Source organism: Aplidium turbinatum, chromosome 12 (assembly GCF_918807975.1).
Source record: "Aplidium turbinatum chromosome 12, kaAplTurb1.1, whole genome shotgun sequence".
NCBI lineage: Eukaryota > Metazoa > Chordata > Ascidiacea > Aplousobranchia > Polyclinidae > Aplidium > Aplidium turbinatum.
Genome location: NC_137483.1, coordinates 2,671,044 through 2,683,929, shown reverse-complemented (window position 1 = coordinate 2,683,929; position 12,886 = coordinate 2,671,044). Strand labels below are relative to the sequence as shown.

General features: G+C 39.7%; 1 protein-coding gene across 1 annotated transcript; it reads right to left on the bottom strand.

Annotated features, from left to right (window-relative positions):
• Positions 1-895: 895 nt before the first annotated feature.
• LOC145780923 (uncharacterized) lies at positions 896-11,175 on the bottom strand. Its single transcript, XM_082592587.1, has 6 exons — positions 11,021-11,175; positions 9,790-9,987; positions 6,952-7,239; positions 4,556-4,840; positions 1,790-1,919; positions 896-1,159 (listed from the first exon to the last, which is right to left on the bottom strand). Exons 1-5 carry the CDS (start codon positions 11,076-11,078, stop codon positions 1,825-1,827), a joined length of 924 nt encoding a protein of 307 aa, XP_082448713.1. The 5' UTR covers positions 11,079-11,175; the 3' UTR covers positions 896-1,159; positions 1,790-1,824.
• Positions 11,176-12,886: the final 1,711 nt, after the last annotated feature.

The following is a 12,886-nucleotide window of genomic DNA, read 5'->3' as shown; positions in this document are numbered from 1 at the left end:
TTTATTTCTGAAAAATGCCCAAGAAAACATGATCTTATCCTTTTGCTATTCCACCGGACAGCACCATTTTACAGTAATATTCATACCCAAATTTTTGTTGAACATGCTCTCAGAATGCACCAAATTCAAAGTAATTTTTCAAAATTTTCTGGGGGAGGCCCCCCAGACCCCCCGCCGCTGGGTGTCGCCTTCAGCGAGCACGCCGTCAGGCTTCGCCTGCCGGCCGTCAACACCCCCCTCCCGTTTCTAAATACGTTACTGAATTGGATCATTGTCCTTGGGGCCCGCAAAACATATTCCGCACAGGGCCCCGCAATACCCTAAGACCGGCACTGCGTGGCCTAATGGTGAGAGCCTGTGCGATGTTTCATGGGACGTCGGTTCGACACTGCTCCAGTGCGCATGCTTAACAAGACACTTCCTAGCTTACAAAATCTGTCCTTTTTGATTGATTCAACGTCTGCGGGCGTTAAATTAATGTAAAAATAACAAGTTTTAATTGCTGAGTTGGCTAATGGCCTGAAAAATAAGCACAGACGCAATGACTAGCCTACATTTTGTTTCGCTGCTTGCATCTGCCGTTTGTACCGCATAGGCCTATGCGATTTGCAATGTAGGCCTATGCTTGCCTACTCAATATAGGCTGCTAAGCGTACAATTAACTGATGTTAGTAAGTCATTAATAGCCTACAGTTTATTCCAGTTAAGCAATCAAACCCACCATATATTCGGAAAAACTCAACATTCTGTTTTACCCTTGGTAGAATCTTCGAAAAGTTCTTATTCAAATAGAATTATAGGTGTACACGTCGGACAGGCAATTTCACTTCCAATTAACAATTTGTATGAAGTAAATATTTGCGATGGCCAAACAAACAAATAACACCAAAAAAGATGCACTGATCAGGCTATTTATTCTGGCAGCAAAATAAGACAACAAAGTGCCATTTCCGGTTAATAATTTCAAAGTTAAAACGTTTTGCATGAAACAAAAACAAGCAGGCGTTGTTAACAAGCGGAATTGAAACAATAAATGATTAACATAGCAAACTGAATAAGTAGGCTGCAATTATGCAATTCCTCAAAATTCATCGTAAAATTCATCAGATGTCGGAAGAGATTGCAGAGAAACAGTTCTTGGGTTGAATTTTCAAGGAATCTGTAGAAAAAAGACAAATTAAAAACAATGGTTTGCAGTAACAATATTTTGTAATATTTCTATTTGGTGTTGTTCGTAAAAAAATTGTTCGTAAACAGTTGTTCGTAAAACAATTGTTCGTAATCAGTTGTTCGTAAAACAATTGTTCGTAAACAGTTGTTCGTAAAATGAAATCCGTAAAACAATTCTTCCTAAAGCATTTCTTTGTATACATCAAATTTCAACTACATACACGAAAAAATGCTTTAGGAAGAATTGTTTTACGAAGAATTAATTTTACGAACAATTGTTTTACGAAAAATTGTTTATGAACAATTGCTTTACCGACAACTGTTTACGAAAAAAACGTCGGACACCGAGAATAAATCGGGTAATAATGTAATGATATGGTAAGCCTGATATAGCTTTAAACATGAGCCTTGTCGCTAAAATAACATAGCAGTTGTTGAGCGACAATTAATCAAACTATAAAAAGTATCACTGTCAATTCTTGCCTTCTTCGACTGCTAATAAACTCAGCAGCCTAGCCTAAAGTTTATTTATTGCAATGATTCTTCTTATCCGGATGACAAGAAAATAATCAATCCTTGATTTTCTTAGCACAGTTGAAAAAAAGTATTTTTTACTCACCTTTCTGGTTCAACCAAAATGAAAAAGTCCTTTATCTATTTCATTTTAAACATTTGCTGATCACTCTCAAAAATTGGTGTCGATTCTTTGGGACATCGGAAAAAATGACAGTTCATGCATGTCATCATTGCTGAAACGAAAATTTGGAAATTAATGTACAGTAGGCCTGTAGGCCTAAACCAAAGCAAAATAATTTTTTATTCGTTTTTATACACAGTTTTTTCAAAGATTCCCCTGTTTTTTTTTCGGTTTTTTTATTATAAATTTTAGATTGCTAAATACATTTGCTAACCCAGATTACTAAATACATTTTCACAACGTCTCCAGGCATTTATTTAATGTGAAAAAGAGCGGATTTTGCTGACAGAGACCTAATGCATTCATTGTCGTCGTACAAGTCTTTAGGGCCGAGTTTCTATCCTTTTTACCCCCCAAGTTTACGATAATTCGCTAATTAAACCGAAAGGCTGCTAATGAGTACCCAGTCTTTGGTCTCATCGTCCACGCCACTCAGACCTTCTGGTCGATTTGGTGATTCTGCGTACGATCCGCGGAGCTGACAAGGGGGGTACTTTTGGGAACTTCCGGGATGATTTTAGGGGACAATAATCTTTTCAAGGGATCCGATAACTTGAAAAAACCACCTCGTATACTATTCGCTAGATATAGTAACTCATGGCCACCTAAAGATACGGCCTGATTTGTCACATTTTGCAGAAATTTTCAGGTTTTTCTAACTTTGGGCGAACGTTTAAATAATTTGTTCTAAAAATTAGATTTTTACGCTTTCTTTTCTCTTTTCCCCAGATGACACAATAGGTTTTAACATCCTCACATGTTGAAAAACAAAGAAAATTCGATTTCGAAGATTTTAGTCAGACTGTTAATTTTAAATAACAGTCTGATTTTGCGTTTTTCAACTTACTTTTTCTCATTTGCTACTGCTTCCCCAAGGCAACAAAAAAGTTTTATGTCATTAGGAAACCGCAAAAAGTAAAAACATCTCAAAAAATGTCAGTCAAGTAGGCTACTAGCAGTAGCTGTAATCAAAATCTGCAAAATGTGACAAATCAGGCCGCATCTCCAGGTGGCCATGAGTAACTTTTATTAAAAGTGACTTAATTTCTTGCCTAAAGGTCTCATCCATACCGGACCTAAATTATCCTCTCAACTGCTCTGCGTACAGTGACGCAATCGTTGATGATACGGTCGTCGGTATGTTGTTCAGTGAAATCAGGAATCTACTGCTCATAATGCATTCACTAATATCTGTAGTATCACTCTGTTATCGTACACTACACGATTAGCCAATGCAGACTGATGTGCCTTGCTTAAAAAAAGAACAAACCAAATGGACTTGACTTCCATTGGGAGTTCCATTTATGGTTTTCTTAATTAGCCGCAGAGATGTTTTATCCACTAGCTTTGTTGATCAGGGTTGAGCGGCTGACACGAATGGGCGTCTTGATTTCAGTCGACGATGGTGATCTCTTGGGGAGCAGAGATCTCGGAATAAAGATCTCGAATGCCCGTCGACCGAGAGACAAAGTGCGAAAAAGCCCACCGGGTTCAATCGAGTTGGATCCTAGCAAGAATGGAAAGATTTTCCAATGGTGTGGGACGGAGGTATCCGGTCATTTTGTGCAGGGCTCTGTTGATAGCAGTGTCGATATTGTGGTAGTGAGCACTGCCTCACCAAACAGGTGCACAGTACTCTGTTGAAATTACACAATGGCGAAGGCTGTTATGTGCAAAACGTCAGCCCTCGCTCCCCAGCTGGAGCCTGCTAGGCGCTTGTGCAGCGCAGCGCGCGATTAAGATTTCTTGCGCAGTGACAACAAATGGTGGCGGAACGTGAGCGATCTGTCTAATGTCACGCCAAGGTATTTTGGTTCTGGTCAGAAAGAAAATGATTTTCCGTTGTTCCGGGACATTCAGCTCACGATCAGCTTCCCAGTAATTTAGATGGAAAGCTGCTGCCACAGTTTGGGTTTCGCTGAGTTTCAGTTTCCATTTCTGGAGATAAGCTGAGGTTTTATATGTTTTGGCTCAGGGTGTCTTCAAAATTTTCCCGCAAATTTGTGGAGTGGAGAATTGCCAGGTTGTCCGCGTATGCGTATTTTGAGGAAACCGTGCTTTTCAGGTCCCTGTGGGGACATCACTGATCCCTGTGGAACGCCATTTTTCATGCATTTCAGTCTGCTTTGCCGTGCGTTGCCGGTGGTGAGAGTGAAGCGATTCCTGACAAGTTCCATGGTAATATGGACTATATGTAGGTTTGCCGTGCTTCCTGCTTAGGGTAGACCCAGTTAACGTGTAGTTGGGAATACCTAGCCTGTCTGCAGAGGTGCAGTGGGTCTCTTGGAGGAGGATGGCAAGCGCCCGGTTGATATGGGCAAGCTTCTCCACAACTTTGATTTTGCTGGTTGTGTAGCCTTCAACGTTTAGCTGCAGGATAGAGGGGGTGTTTGAACTTGTCCATTACCCCTGCAGCTGTGCCGTCCGGGTGGAGGTTCTTGGTTGACAAGTTTCGTTTGGCATCTCCTTGGGTGCAGATGTTACTCACAGGATACTTACAGATGTTACTCACATTATGGGTAATATATTCAAGACACAGGAAAAAAATCTGCCGACTTGTTTTTCCAAAAGCAAGAGTTGCTCATCTTACCTCATTGCACACTTTACCCGAGTCTCCTCAACATATTGTTATGAAGCAAGCCGGCCATGGATTTAATAAAAATCTATTTTAAAATTCACTTTGTTCACCTGGACAGTTCTTCCAAGGGGTATTGCATCCTGTCACTAAATCTGAACATTTTTTGTTTTTGTGGTCTCCCTTGCAGTATTTTTTGCACTTCCTTGAATATTTCGAAGAGTCTGCATCGAAGTCTTGTTGAGTTATTCTGCTTTGATCCGTATCCCGATTCACTACGTTTTTCAGTATCGCTATAACGTCACCAGTAGTGACGTCATCGTCACCCAAGCTGAAGAATGACTTCGGTTCATATTTGGGACATATGGAAAGATGGCACATGGCACATATGCTTGAAGCTAAACACAGAAAAATGATAAAGCTCAGTTATGGAATTCAAATACTTAAGCAAGAGTTCCCACAAAACACAGTCCACCCGATAGCTCTGTTGCTTGAACCAGCCAGTTTTGTGCACAAAGAAACAGCAGGTCGAGAGCTACTGGTTCGATTCGGGGTGTGCGATTAAGCAACGCTTTAGGCTGCTCATCATTCAGCGACACTTAGTGAATGAAACAATTTATAGACAACAACATTTCAACAATCGGAAACTACATTTTTATTCAAATCTTGTTTTGTAAAAAAGCATTATAATGTTTCTTGACCGTAGACTGTACCACAATTCAGTAGACTACGTGGTTTGCCCATGAAACTGGGCTCAGCGGTATTGCCCCACAGCTGCTGTCCACTGATGCATAGCTCTGTACCGTATCTCAAATCAAAAACGTGTCTGTAAGACCAAGGCTGCTAGAATGAAAAGTAGGCTAGTTCGTTTCTGCGCAAATAGTTGTCTTTGTTTTGATTCTTCCCCAATTGCCCATAATGTCCATGAAAACGTTTTATAAATAAACTCAACTTTGTTTTATCGTCAACTCTAAATGAAACGCGTGGTCTACATATTGTAAGATGCATTTTCAAATGAAAAACTTTGTTTGGTTTTATTTTGAATTAGTTTTCAGAGTAAAAATTTTGTTTGATCTTCAGTTTGACTGAAAGACTATAATTTATTGTTTTAAACGGCCTCCGTTTCTTGGGCCAATTTCATAATATTTAATAGTTTTCCTTAAGTTTGTACAAGGCCTGTCGCAACTCATACATTTTGTGTAGAGACTAGAGAGGTCACTATTTTTTAACTATGAGCAGACATAACCGAGCAACAACACAGCATTTAACATTACAACAAACAAAACAGAAAACGTAGTTGAATGTTTAGATTCGACCATATTTTTGTTATCATAGCCTATACTGCATTATAGCCTACATAGCCGAAAACGTTTGCTATTAGGCTGGCCATTCATCGTACAATAAAGAAAACATGAATAGGATATGGATAAGCTATGAATTTGTCACGGCCGTAGGCTATAGACTACTGCATGCTCAAGTAGGTCAGTTGGTCAAGAGGCTGTATTGATTCCAATTGTTGTTTTTGAAGTTTCATAGCTTCACCTGTGAATTCGGGACAGGAGCCACAAGTTTTGGGTCGATGGTGAGGGATAGCTGGTGTTGGGACCGTGAAACTTCTTAAGCACATTTCTATCTGGAAGAAAGCTGTCGACACTCGCAAAGGCCAAGTTTGGGTTTGTCCCGGTTTCCCAGCTACCTGAGTGGAAACTGTCTGGTTCCTTTGGGTCAAATAAAAGAGCAAGATGGTTTGTAGAGGCCCAGTCAGCCAGCAATTCTCCGTCGCTGATTGTGTTGTAGCCCAGTCGCTGTGCTGGCAGTTGAAATCACCAGCGTAGAGACTGTGGAAGGAGAATGTTGGAAGGGATGATTGTAGTATTCGTCAGGGTGGGCGCTTATAGATATTGACGATGTTACAGTCTGAGATACATATGCACTCCCACTCAATCTCAGCATCAGTTAGAGATTGGTCGACAAAGGTCCACTTCAGGATCTCATGCACAAACGTGGCAATATCGTGCTTCCTGCTTAGGGTAGACCCGGCTAGCCTGTAGTTAGGAATAGCTAGCCTATCTGCAGAGGTGCAGTGGGTATCTTGGAGGAGAATGCCGAATACCCAGTTGATATGGGAAAGCTGCTCCACAACTTTGATCTTGCTTGTTGTGTAGCCTTCAACGTTTAGCTGCAGGGTAGAGGGGGCGTCTGAACTTGTCCGTTGTCCTTGCAGCTGTGCCGTCCGGGTGGAGGCTCTTGGTTGACAAGTTTCGTTTCTCATTTGCTTGAAAGCAGATGTTACTCAAAGGATACTCACAGATGTTACAGATGTTACTCACATTATGGGTAATATATTCAAGACACAGGAAAAATAAATTCTGTCAACTTGTTTTTCCAAAAACAAGACTTGATCATCTTACCTCATTGCACACTTTACCCGAGTCTCCTCAACATATTGTTATGAAGCAAGCCGGCCATGGATTTAATAAAAATCGATCTTAAAATTCATTTTGTTTACCTGGACAGTTCTTCCAAGAGGTATTGCATCCTTTCACTAAATTTGAACAACGTTTGTTTCTGCGTTTTCCCTTGCAGTATTTGTTGCACTTCCTTGAATATTTCGAAGAGTCTGCATCGAAGTCTTGTTGCGGTGTTATTCTACTTTGATCCGTATCCCGATTCACTACGTTTTTCAGCAACGAGGTGACGTCACTAGTAGTGACGTCATCATCACCCAAGATAAAGAATGAATTTGGTTCATTTATGGGACATTCCCAACGGTGGCATGTTTTACATGTCCTTGAAGCTAAACACAGAAAAATGATAATGCTCAGTTATGGAATTCAAATACTTAAACAAAAGTTCCCACAAAACACAGTCCACCCAATAGTTTTGGTGGTTAAACCAGCCAACTTTGTGCACAAAGAAACTGCAAGGTCGAGAGGCTCTGGTTCGATTCGGGGTGTGCGATTAAGTAACGCGTTTGGCTGCTCACCATTCAGCGACACCTTGTGAATGAAATAATTTATTGACAACAACATTTCAACAATCGGAAACTACATTTTCATTTAAATCTTTTTTTTTTAAACGATTATAATGTTTCTTGGCTGCAGACTGTATCACAATTCAGTAGACTACGTGTTTTGTCCATGAAACTGGCTCATCGGTATTGCACCACAACTGCTGTGCACTGATGCAAAAGCTCTTGACCGTATCTTAAATCAAAAACGTGTCTGTAAGACCAAGGCTGCTAGAATGAAAAGTAGGCTAGTTCGTTTCTGCGCAAATAGTTGTCTTCTTTTTGATTTTTTCCCCAATTGCCCATAATGTCCATGGAAACGTTTTATAAATACAATTGATTGAGTTTCGCTTTTAGCAGCATGATCGTTGCTTACTTCACAATGTAGATTCTAACGATCTGTTTGAGGTTACTTTTTTAACTATAAACAGACATAATCGAGTAACAACACAACATTTAACATTATAGCAAACAAAAAACGTTCTTAAATGTCCAAATTAGACCATATTTTTGTTATTATAGCCTATACTGTATTATAGCTTATATCGCTGAAAAAGTTTGCTATTAGGCCTAGGCTAGCGATTCATCGCACAATAAGAAAACATGAGTAGGATATGGATAAGCTATGAATTTGTCACGACCGTATAGGCCAGTGGTTCCCAACCTTTTTGTTGTCACGGACCCCTTTAGACAAATTATTAATTCTGCAGACCTTTACCTAAATTTTGCCTGAAACTCAATTAACATACTATTGACTAATGCAAAGAAATTTATTTTCACACGAGTCAGTTCAATCACTGTAGGCTACTATTGACTATTATAGCTACTCAACTACTGTACGGTGTCATATTGCATTGCCGCTGTGATTGATTGATTGATTAGGCAGTTGCTCAAATAAGAAAATGAATGGATTGTTCAAGAAATGTCAGCAGTATTTGAATATTAAGGTGACCCAAAGTGCCATGCCGAAACTTTTTCAACGTAAGCAAATTTAATGAGATGCTTGTTGTTGCCTTTCTTGAACTAAACGACTGAACTGTGGTTGAGTTTTTGACAATGCAACACGCATGTCATCTTCAACGTCCACTGTGTCCAGGCGATTTCGATGTTGTTTTTATTGTAACAAGAGCTGAGAATCCTGCCTCGCAAAGGTTAAGTGGTTATGAATGGTAACAAAACAATAATCGCTTGCTTTGCCAAGAATGGGTAGGTTTACAGTTGTGAGCACCAAAATTCTTCCACAGTTTTTGAATGAAACTCAATGCGTAATAACTCTTTTGATCTCAAATCAATTAGGTCATCTTTACTGAGATCGTCATCGTTAATGTTGTTTCAGTCAAAAAGAAAATGATTTCAAATCCATGTTTCAACTTCGTTCGGCAGGTGTTCTAAATTAAAATAACGTTGAAATGAGATTTGCAGGGTTTCAAGTATGCGTAATTTTTTTTCTCCTAGAGATCAAAGAGTACATTCTCTTTGAGATTTATCCATCAAGATAAGGTCTTCTAACATTGGAAATTTAGCGTAATTACCTGCTTCTGCGTTTCCAAACCGGCAACTTGGCTAAAAACGCTTTCAGTTTTCCAGCTGCATCAATTATTGTCACACTTGGTCCTTGAATGCCACGATTAACATTGTTAATATGACAGAAAATATCGGCTAAGTACTAGTAGGCCATGCCGTATAGAAAACTTTTACTCTCGAACAATTTTGAGAGGGGACTTCCTTTTGCTTTCAAAAGAGTTGATACCTCATTTTTTAGCTGCTGCAGTCGTTTTAAAACTTCTCTAAATAACCAACGTACTTCAGAATGATACAAAAGTACTTCGTAATCTGACCCTACTTCTTGACAGAGCGCTTTAAAAGTACGGTGGATTACAGCTCTACTTTTGATGAAATTAACGACTTTCACGCAATTCGTCAGAATTTCTTTGAGACTTGCTGGTAAAGTTTTTGCTGCTAAGGCGTAGGCTACCTGTGCAAGAAGCAATGGATAACAACCACGCGAGGAGCTTTGTTTTTTACTAAAGCAGCAAATCCGGATTTGTTCCCGAGCATAGCTGGTGCTCCATCCGTGCATATAGAACAAAGTTTTTTTTTCAAAATTCATCAAGGTAATCACGGACCCCCAAATGCTTTCTCACGGACCCCCAAGGGGTCCGCGAACCCCAGGTTGGGAACCACTGGTATAGGCTATAGCATACTGTATATCACAAACCGACCATAGCCTACTACATGACAAATTTTAGCCTCTGCGGCTCAATCACAAGCCACAGCCTGAGCAAAGCAAAATAGCAAAGTAAACAAAATATAGCTTAAAAAAATAAATTATCTCACCCCATGATTTCCATTGTTTCTTATATTTCTTTACTAACTTTTTGCACTTCTTTGTTTTGTGTCGTTTCGAGCAAAATTGTGTGCAGACATTGTTTGGTTGAGACTTCGCATCGAAAACCATTTCATCCCTATTGTTTAAGTCATTTGCGGGACTTTCCAACCAATCCGTTACGTCACCAGTGACGTCGTCAAAAGCAGCTGTCACAGAAATATAAATACTTGTAACTAATAAAATTATTTTCTTTTCTTGCTGTCCTTGCTATCCGGCTACGCAGACACTCCTTGCAAAGTGCTGAGAGCAACGCGTACCTGCAAAGGATACGGCGTTATGCAAAAGCATTCACATTAAGCTATGTCTTTATTATTATTATTCATACATTTTATTTTGTGTGTTTCAATCTACTTGTAGTGACTTTCTTCTTTTAGGCTGAAGAGAGTTATTCAAGACAAAAACCGATGGCTCAGTGGTTAAGCGCCCGACTCAAGGTCAAGCGGGGATGGTTGGGATCTCGGGGCGAGCGCTTGAACAACACATTTCAGAACTATACTCTCCATTCAGTGGCACCTAGTGGATGGAATGGCTTACAGGCAACAACACCTCAACAACCATCACTCTGCCAATCTCGGGAACCGGCCCTACGTCAATGGTTCAAATCCTCTACAAGTAGCCTACGCGAAACTGTCAGGAATAACCTATCAAAGGCTTTGTCAATCCGAGGATAAACATTTAAAACTAACCAACCAAAATCAATGAGTGAACTCGGCAATGCTTTGAGTTTCAGCAAAACTTCCATAAATTGTGTAATAAACCAATTATTAACAGTCTGTTGATATATTACTCTCCGCTTCAAATTCATCATTTAATCGTCATCTAAACAGCAAAATCCATCATCTTTACATTCATTCACTGTCTGCTGACGTTGAATAAATGTAAAAACCACAGATTTTGTTGTCTGGGAACAAGTCACTTAAAAAAATGGAATCAGTCAACCATACTGGCGCAATTAAGCATTCGATTATACGAGTGACTAAAGGAACAGTAAAACGAAGCGGTGTCGGTTCGACTCCCGTAGTGTAAGGCAATGCACTTCAAGGAGCCACATTCAATCGATTAAGAAAATCTAAGCAGGTTGACGAGGTCAAGAAGCAAACCAGTAATTAATCGTTGATTTATTATTAAAACATCTAGTTTAAAGTATTTTGTTTTAAAAACACAAAACATTCTACTTACTTCCACAAGTGCTGCTGAAGTAACAGAGCAAACAAAACGACACCAAAAGAAGCTGCATTTTTGAGACAAACCTATTATTCACCAATCAACTTTCTAGCCTGAATGAATTAAACTGCTTTCTGCGGCGTTGTTCTAGATTTTATAAGCAACCTAAATTTTTACTATGATTTATAATTTATAGAGGAAAGATTTCTGTTTCAACCAAAGGAAGTCTTATAAAATTGAATATTCTTTGATTTCTCACAAGGAAGTCCAGGATTCGTGATCCGGGATTCGTGATCCTTAGTTTCCTTATTCCAGTCATAATTTGTATCCCGAATCAATTGAAATCAATGAAGATTATAACATAACGGTTTCTTGAGAAATTCGTGAGCACTTTTTTAAACTGATGATTGAAATAAGTTTCTTCTGTGAATACTCAGCGCTTTTCGTTTCCTTCTAGGTTTGTTTCCATTCATCAATATCCTCTCGTTAACACGGAAAAGACTCGCCACGTGAGCTAGAACTTTTGAATGCTTTTAGAAAACCGTTTCACAGGACGTCAATTGAACAGGGCACACGCCAGCAGTGGATTTACAAAATGTTTCTGGGATGACCACGTATTTTTTCGAACTAATCATCATCAGTCGTTATCTCCGCCTGCAGCAGATTGCGCATCAACATGGCTTATTTGTTTCCAAGAGTGGCGATTTTGAGCCAACTCGCCCAGTGTCGTCAAGTGGAGTCCGGTCCATGATTGAATGTTGTCTTGCCATCGTTTTGGTTGTCTGCCACGTTTTCTTTTTCCTTCTACTTTGCCTTCTGTGCAAACTTTGCTGATTCCGAATTGTGATCTTTTAGTGTGGCCGAACAGTTTTAAAACTTTTGATTTTATTATTGCTGCAATTGGATGTAGTTTTGTCATAGTTAGAAGATCTTCTATTTTTGTGTGATCAAGTAGCCTTTTGTTGGTCATGCTTCTCATGATGTGATTTTGGAAGGTAGTGAGTTTTTTCATTGTTGATGATGTCCAATTTACGCATTCTAGACCGTACAGCACGACTGGTAAAACGTAGGTGTTGAAAATTTTTGCTTTCAGTTTGATTGGGAGTCTGTTGGATGTTAGAATCTTTTTGTTCTTTTCAAATGCTGCCCAGCCTAAGCCAATTCGGTGTTGCACTGCAGTCTTTCCATCGTTGGTTGCGGATAGTCGGTGGCCAAGATATATGAATTCTGATACTTGTTCTATTTGTTTTCCATAGAGAGTGAGATTGATTGTGTTGTTAGTTTTGTCGGTTGTCATACATTTGGTTTTGGACACATTTATTTGGAGGCCTAATTTAGCAGCATTTTTTGACAGAGCATCTAGGTATTCCTGCATTTTCAGTTTAGAATTATTCAAAATGGCCATATCGTCTGCGTAGCTTAAGTTGGATATTGCATGACCGCCGATGGTGAATCCAGTTGTACACTTATTTTCTGTTTCTGAGATTATTGCAGCCGCTACGATTCGAACTAATAGTTGTCGCCATATGTATGATAGACGATGCTACCTTTGATGGTTGGTTGGTTTAGAATCTTTATCCTCGAACTGACAAATCCTTGATAGGTTATTCCTGGTAGTTTCGCATACTCGTAGAGGCTCTTCACGCAGGCCGGTTACCGACACTGACAGAGTCAAGTTTTTTAATTATTGACATGTTGTTGCCGGGAAATTATTCTATTCACCAGGTGCCGCTGAATGGAAAGCAGTCCTGAAATGCGTTGCTCAAGCGCACACCCCGACATTCGAACTTGCACCACGTGATCTTGAGCCGGGCGCGTAATCACTGAGCTAATGGGGCGGATAGTTAACTTTGATGAAGTAGATGCTGAGCTCGTAAACTT

Bases quoted from the DNA above. Each gene is read 5' to 3' on its own strand.
- LOC145780923 (XM_082592587.1), bottom strand. From the start codon at position 11,078: ATGCAGCTTCTTTTGGTGTCGTTTTGTTTGCTCTGTTACTTCAGCAGC. The intron at 4,841-6,951 runs GTAAACAAAATG...TTCTGTGTTTAG, and splicing joins CTCTTGGAAGAACTGTCCAG to CTTCAAGCATATGTGCCATG. The intron at 1,920-4,555 runs GTGAACAAAGTG...TTTTCGTTTCAG, and splicing joins CCCTTGGAAGAACTGTCCAG to CAATGATGACATGCATGAAC.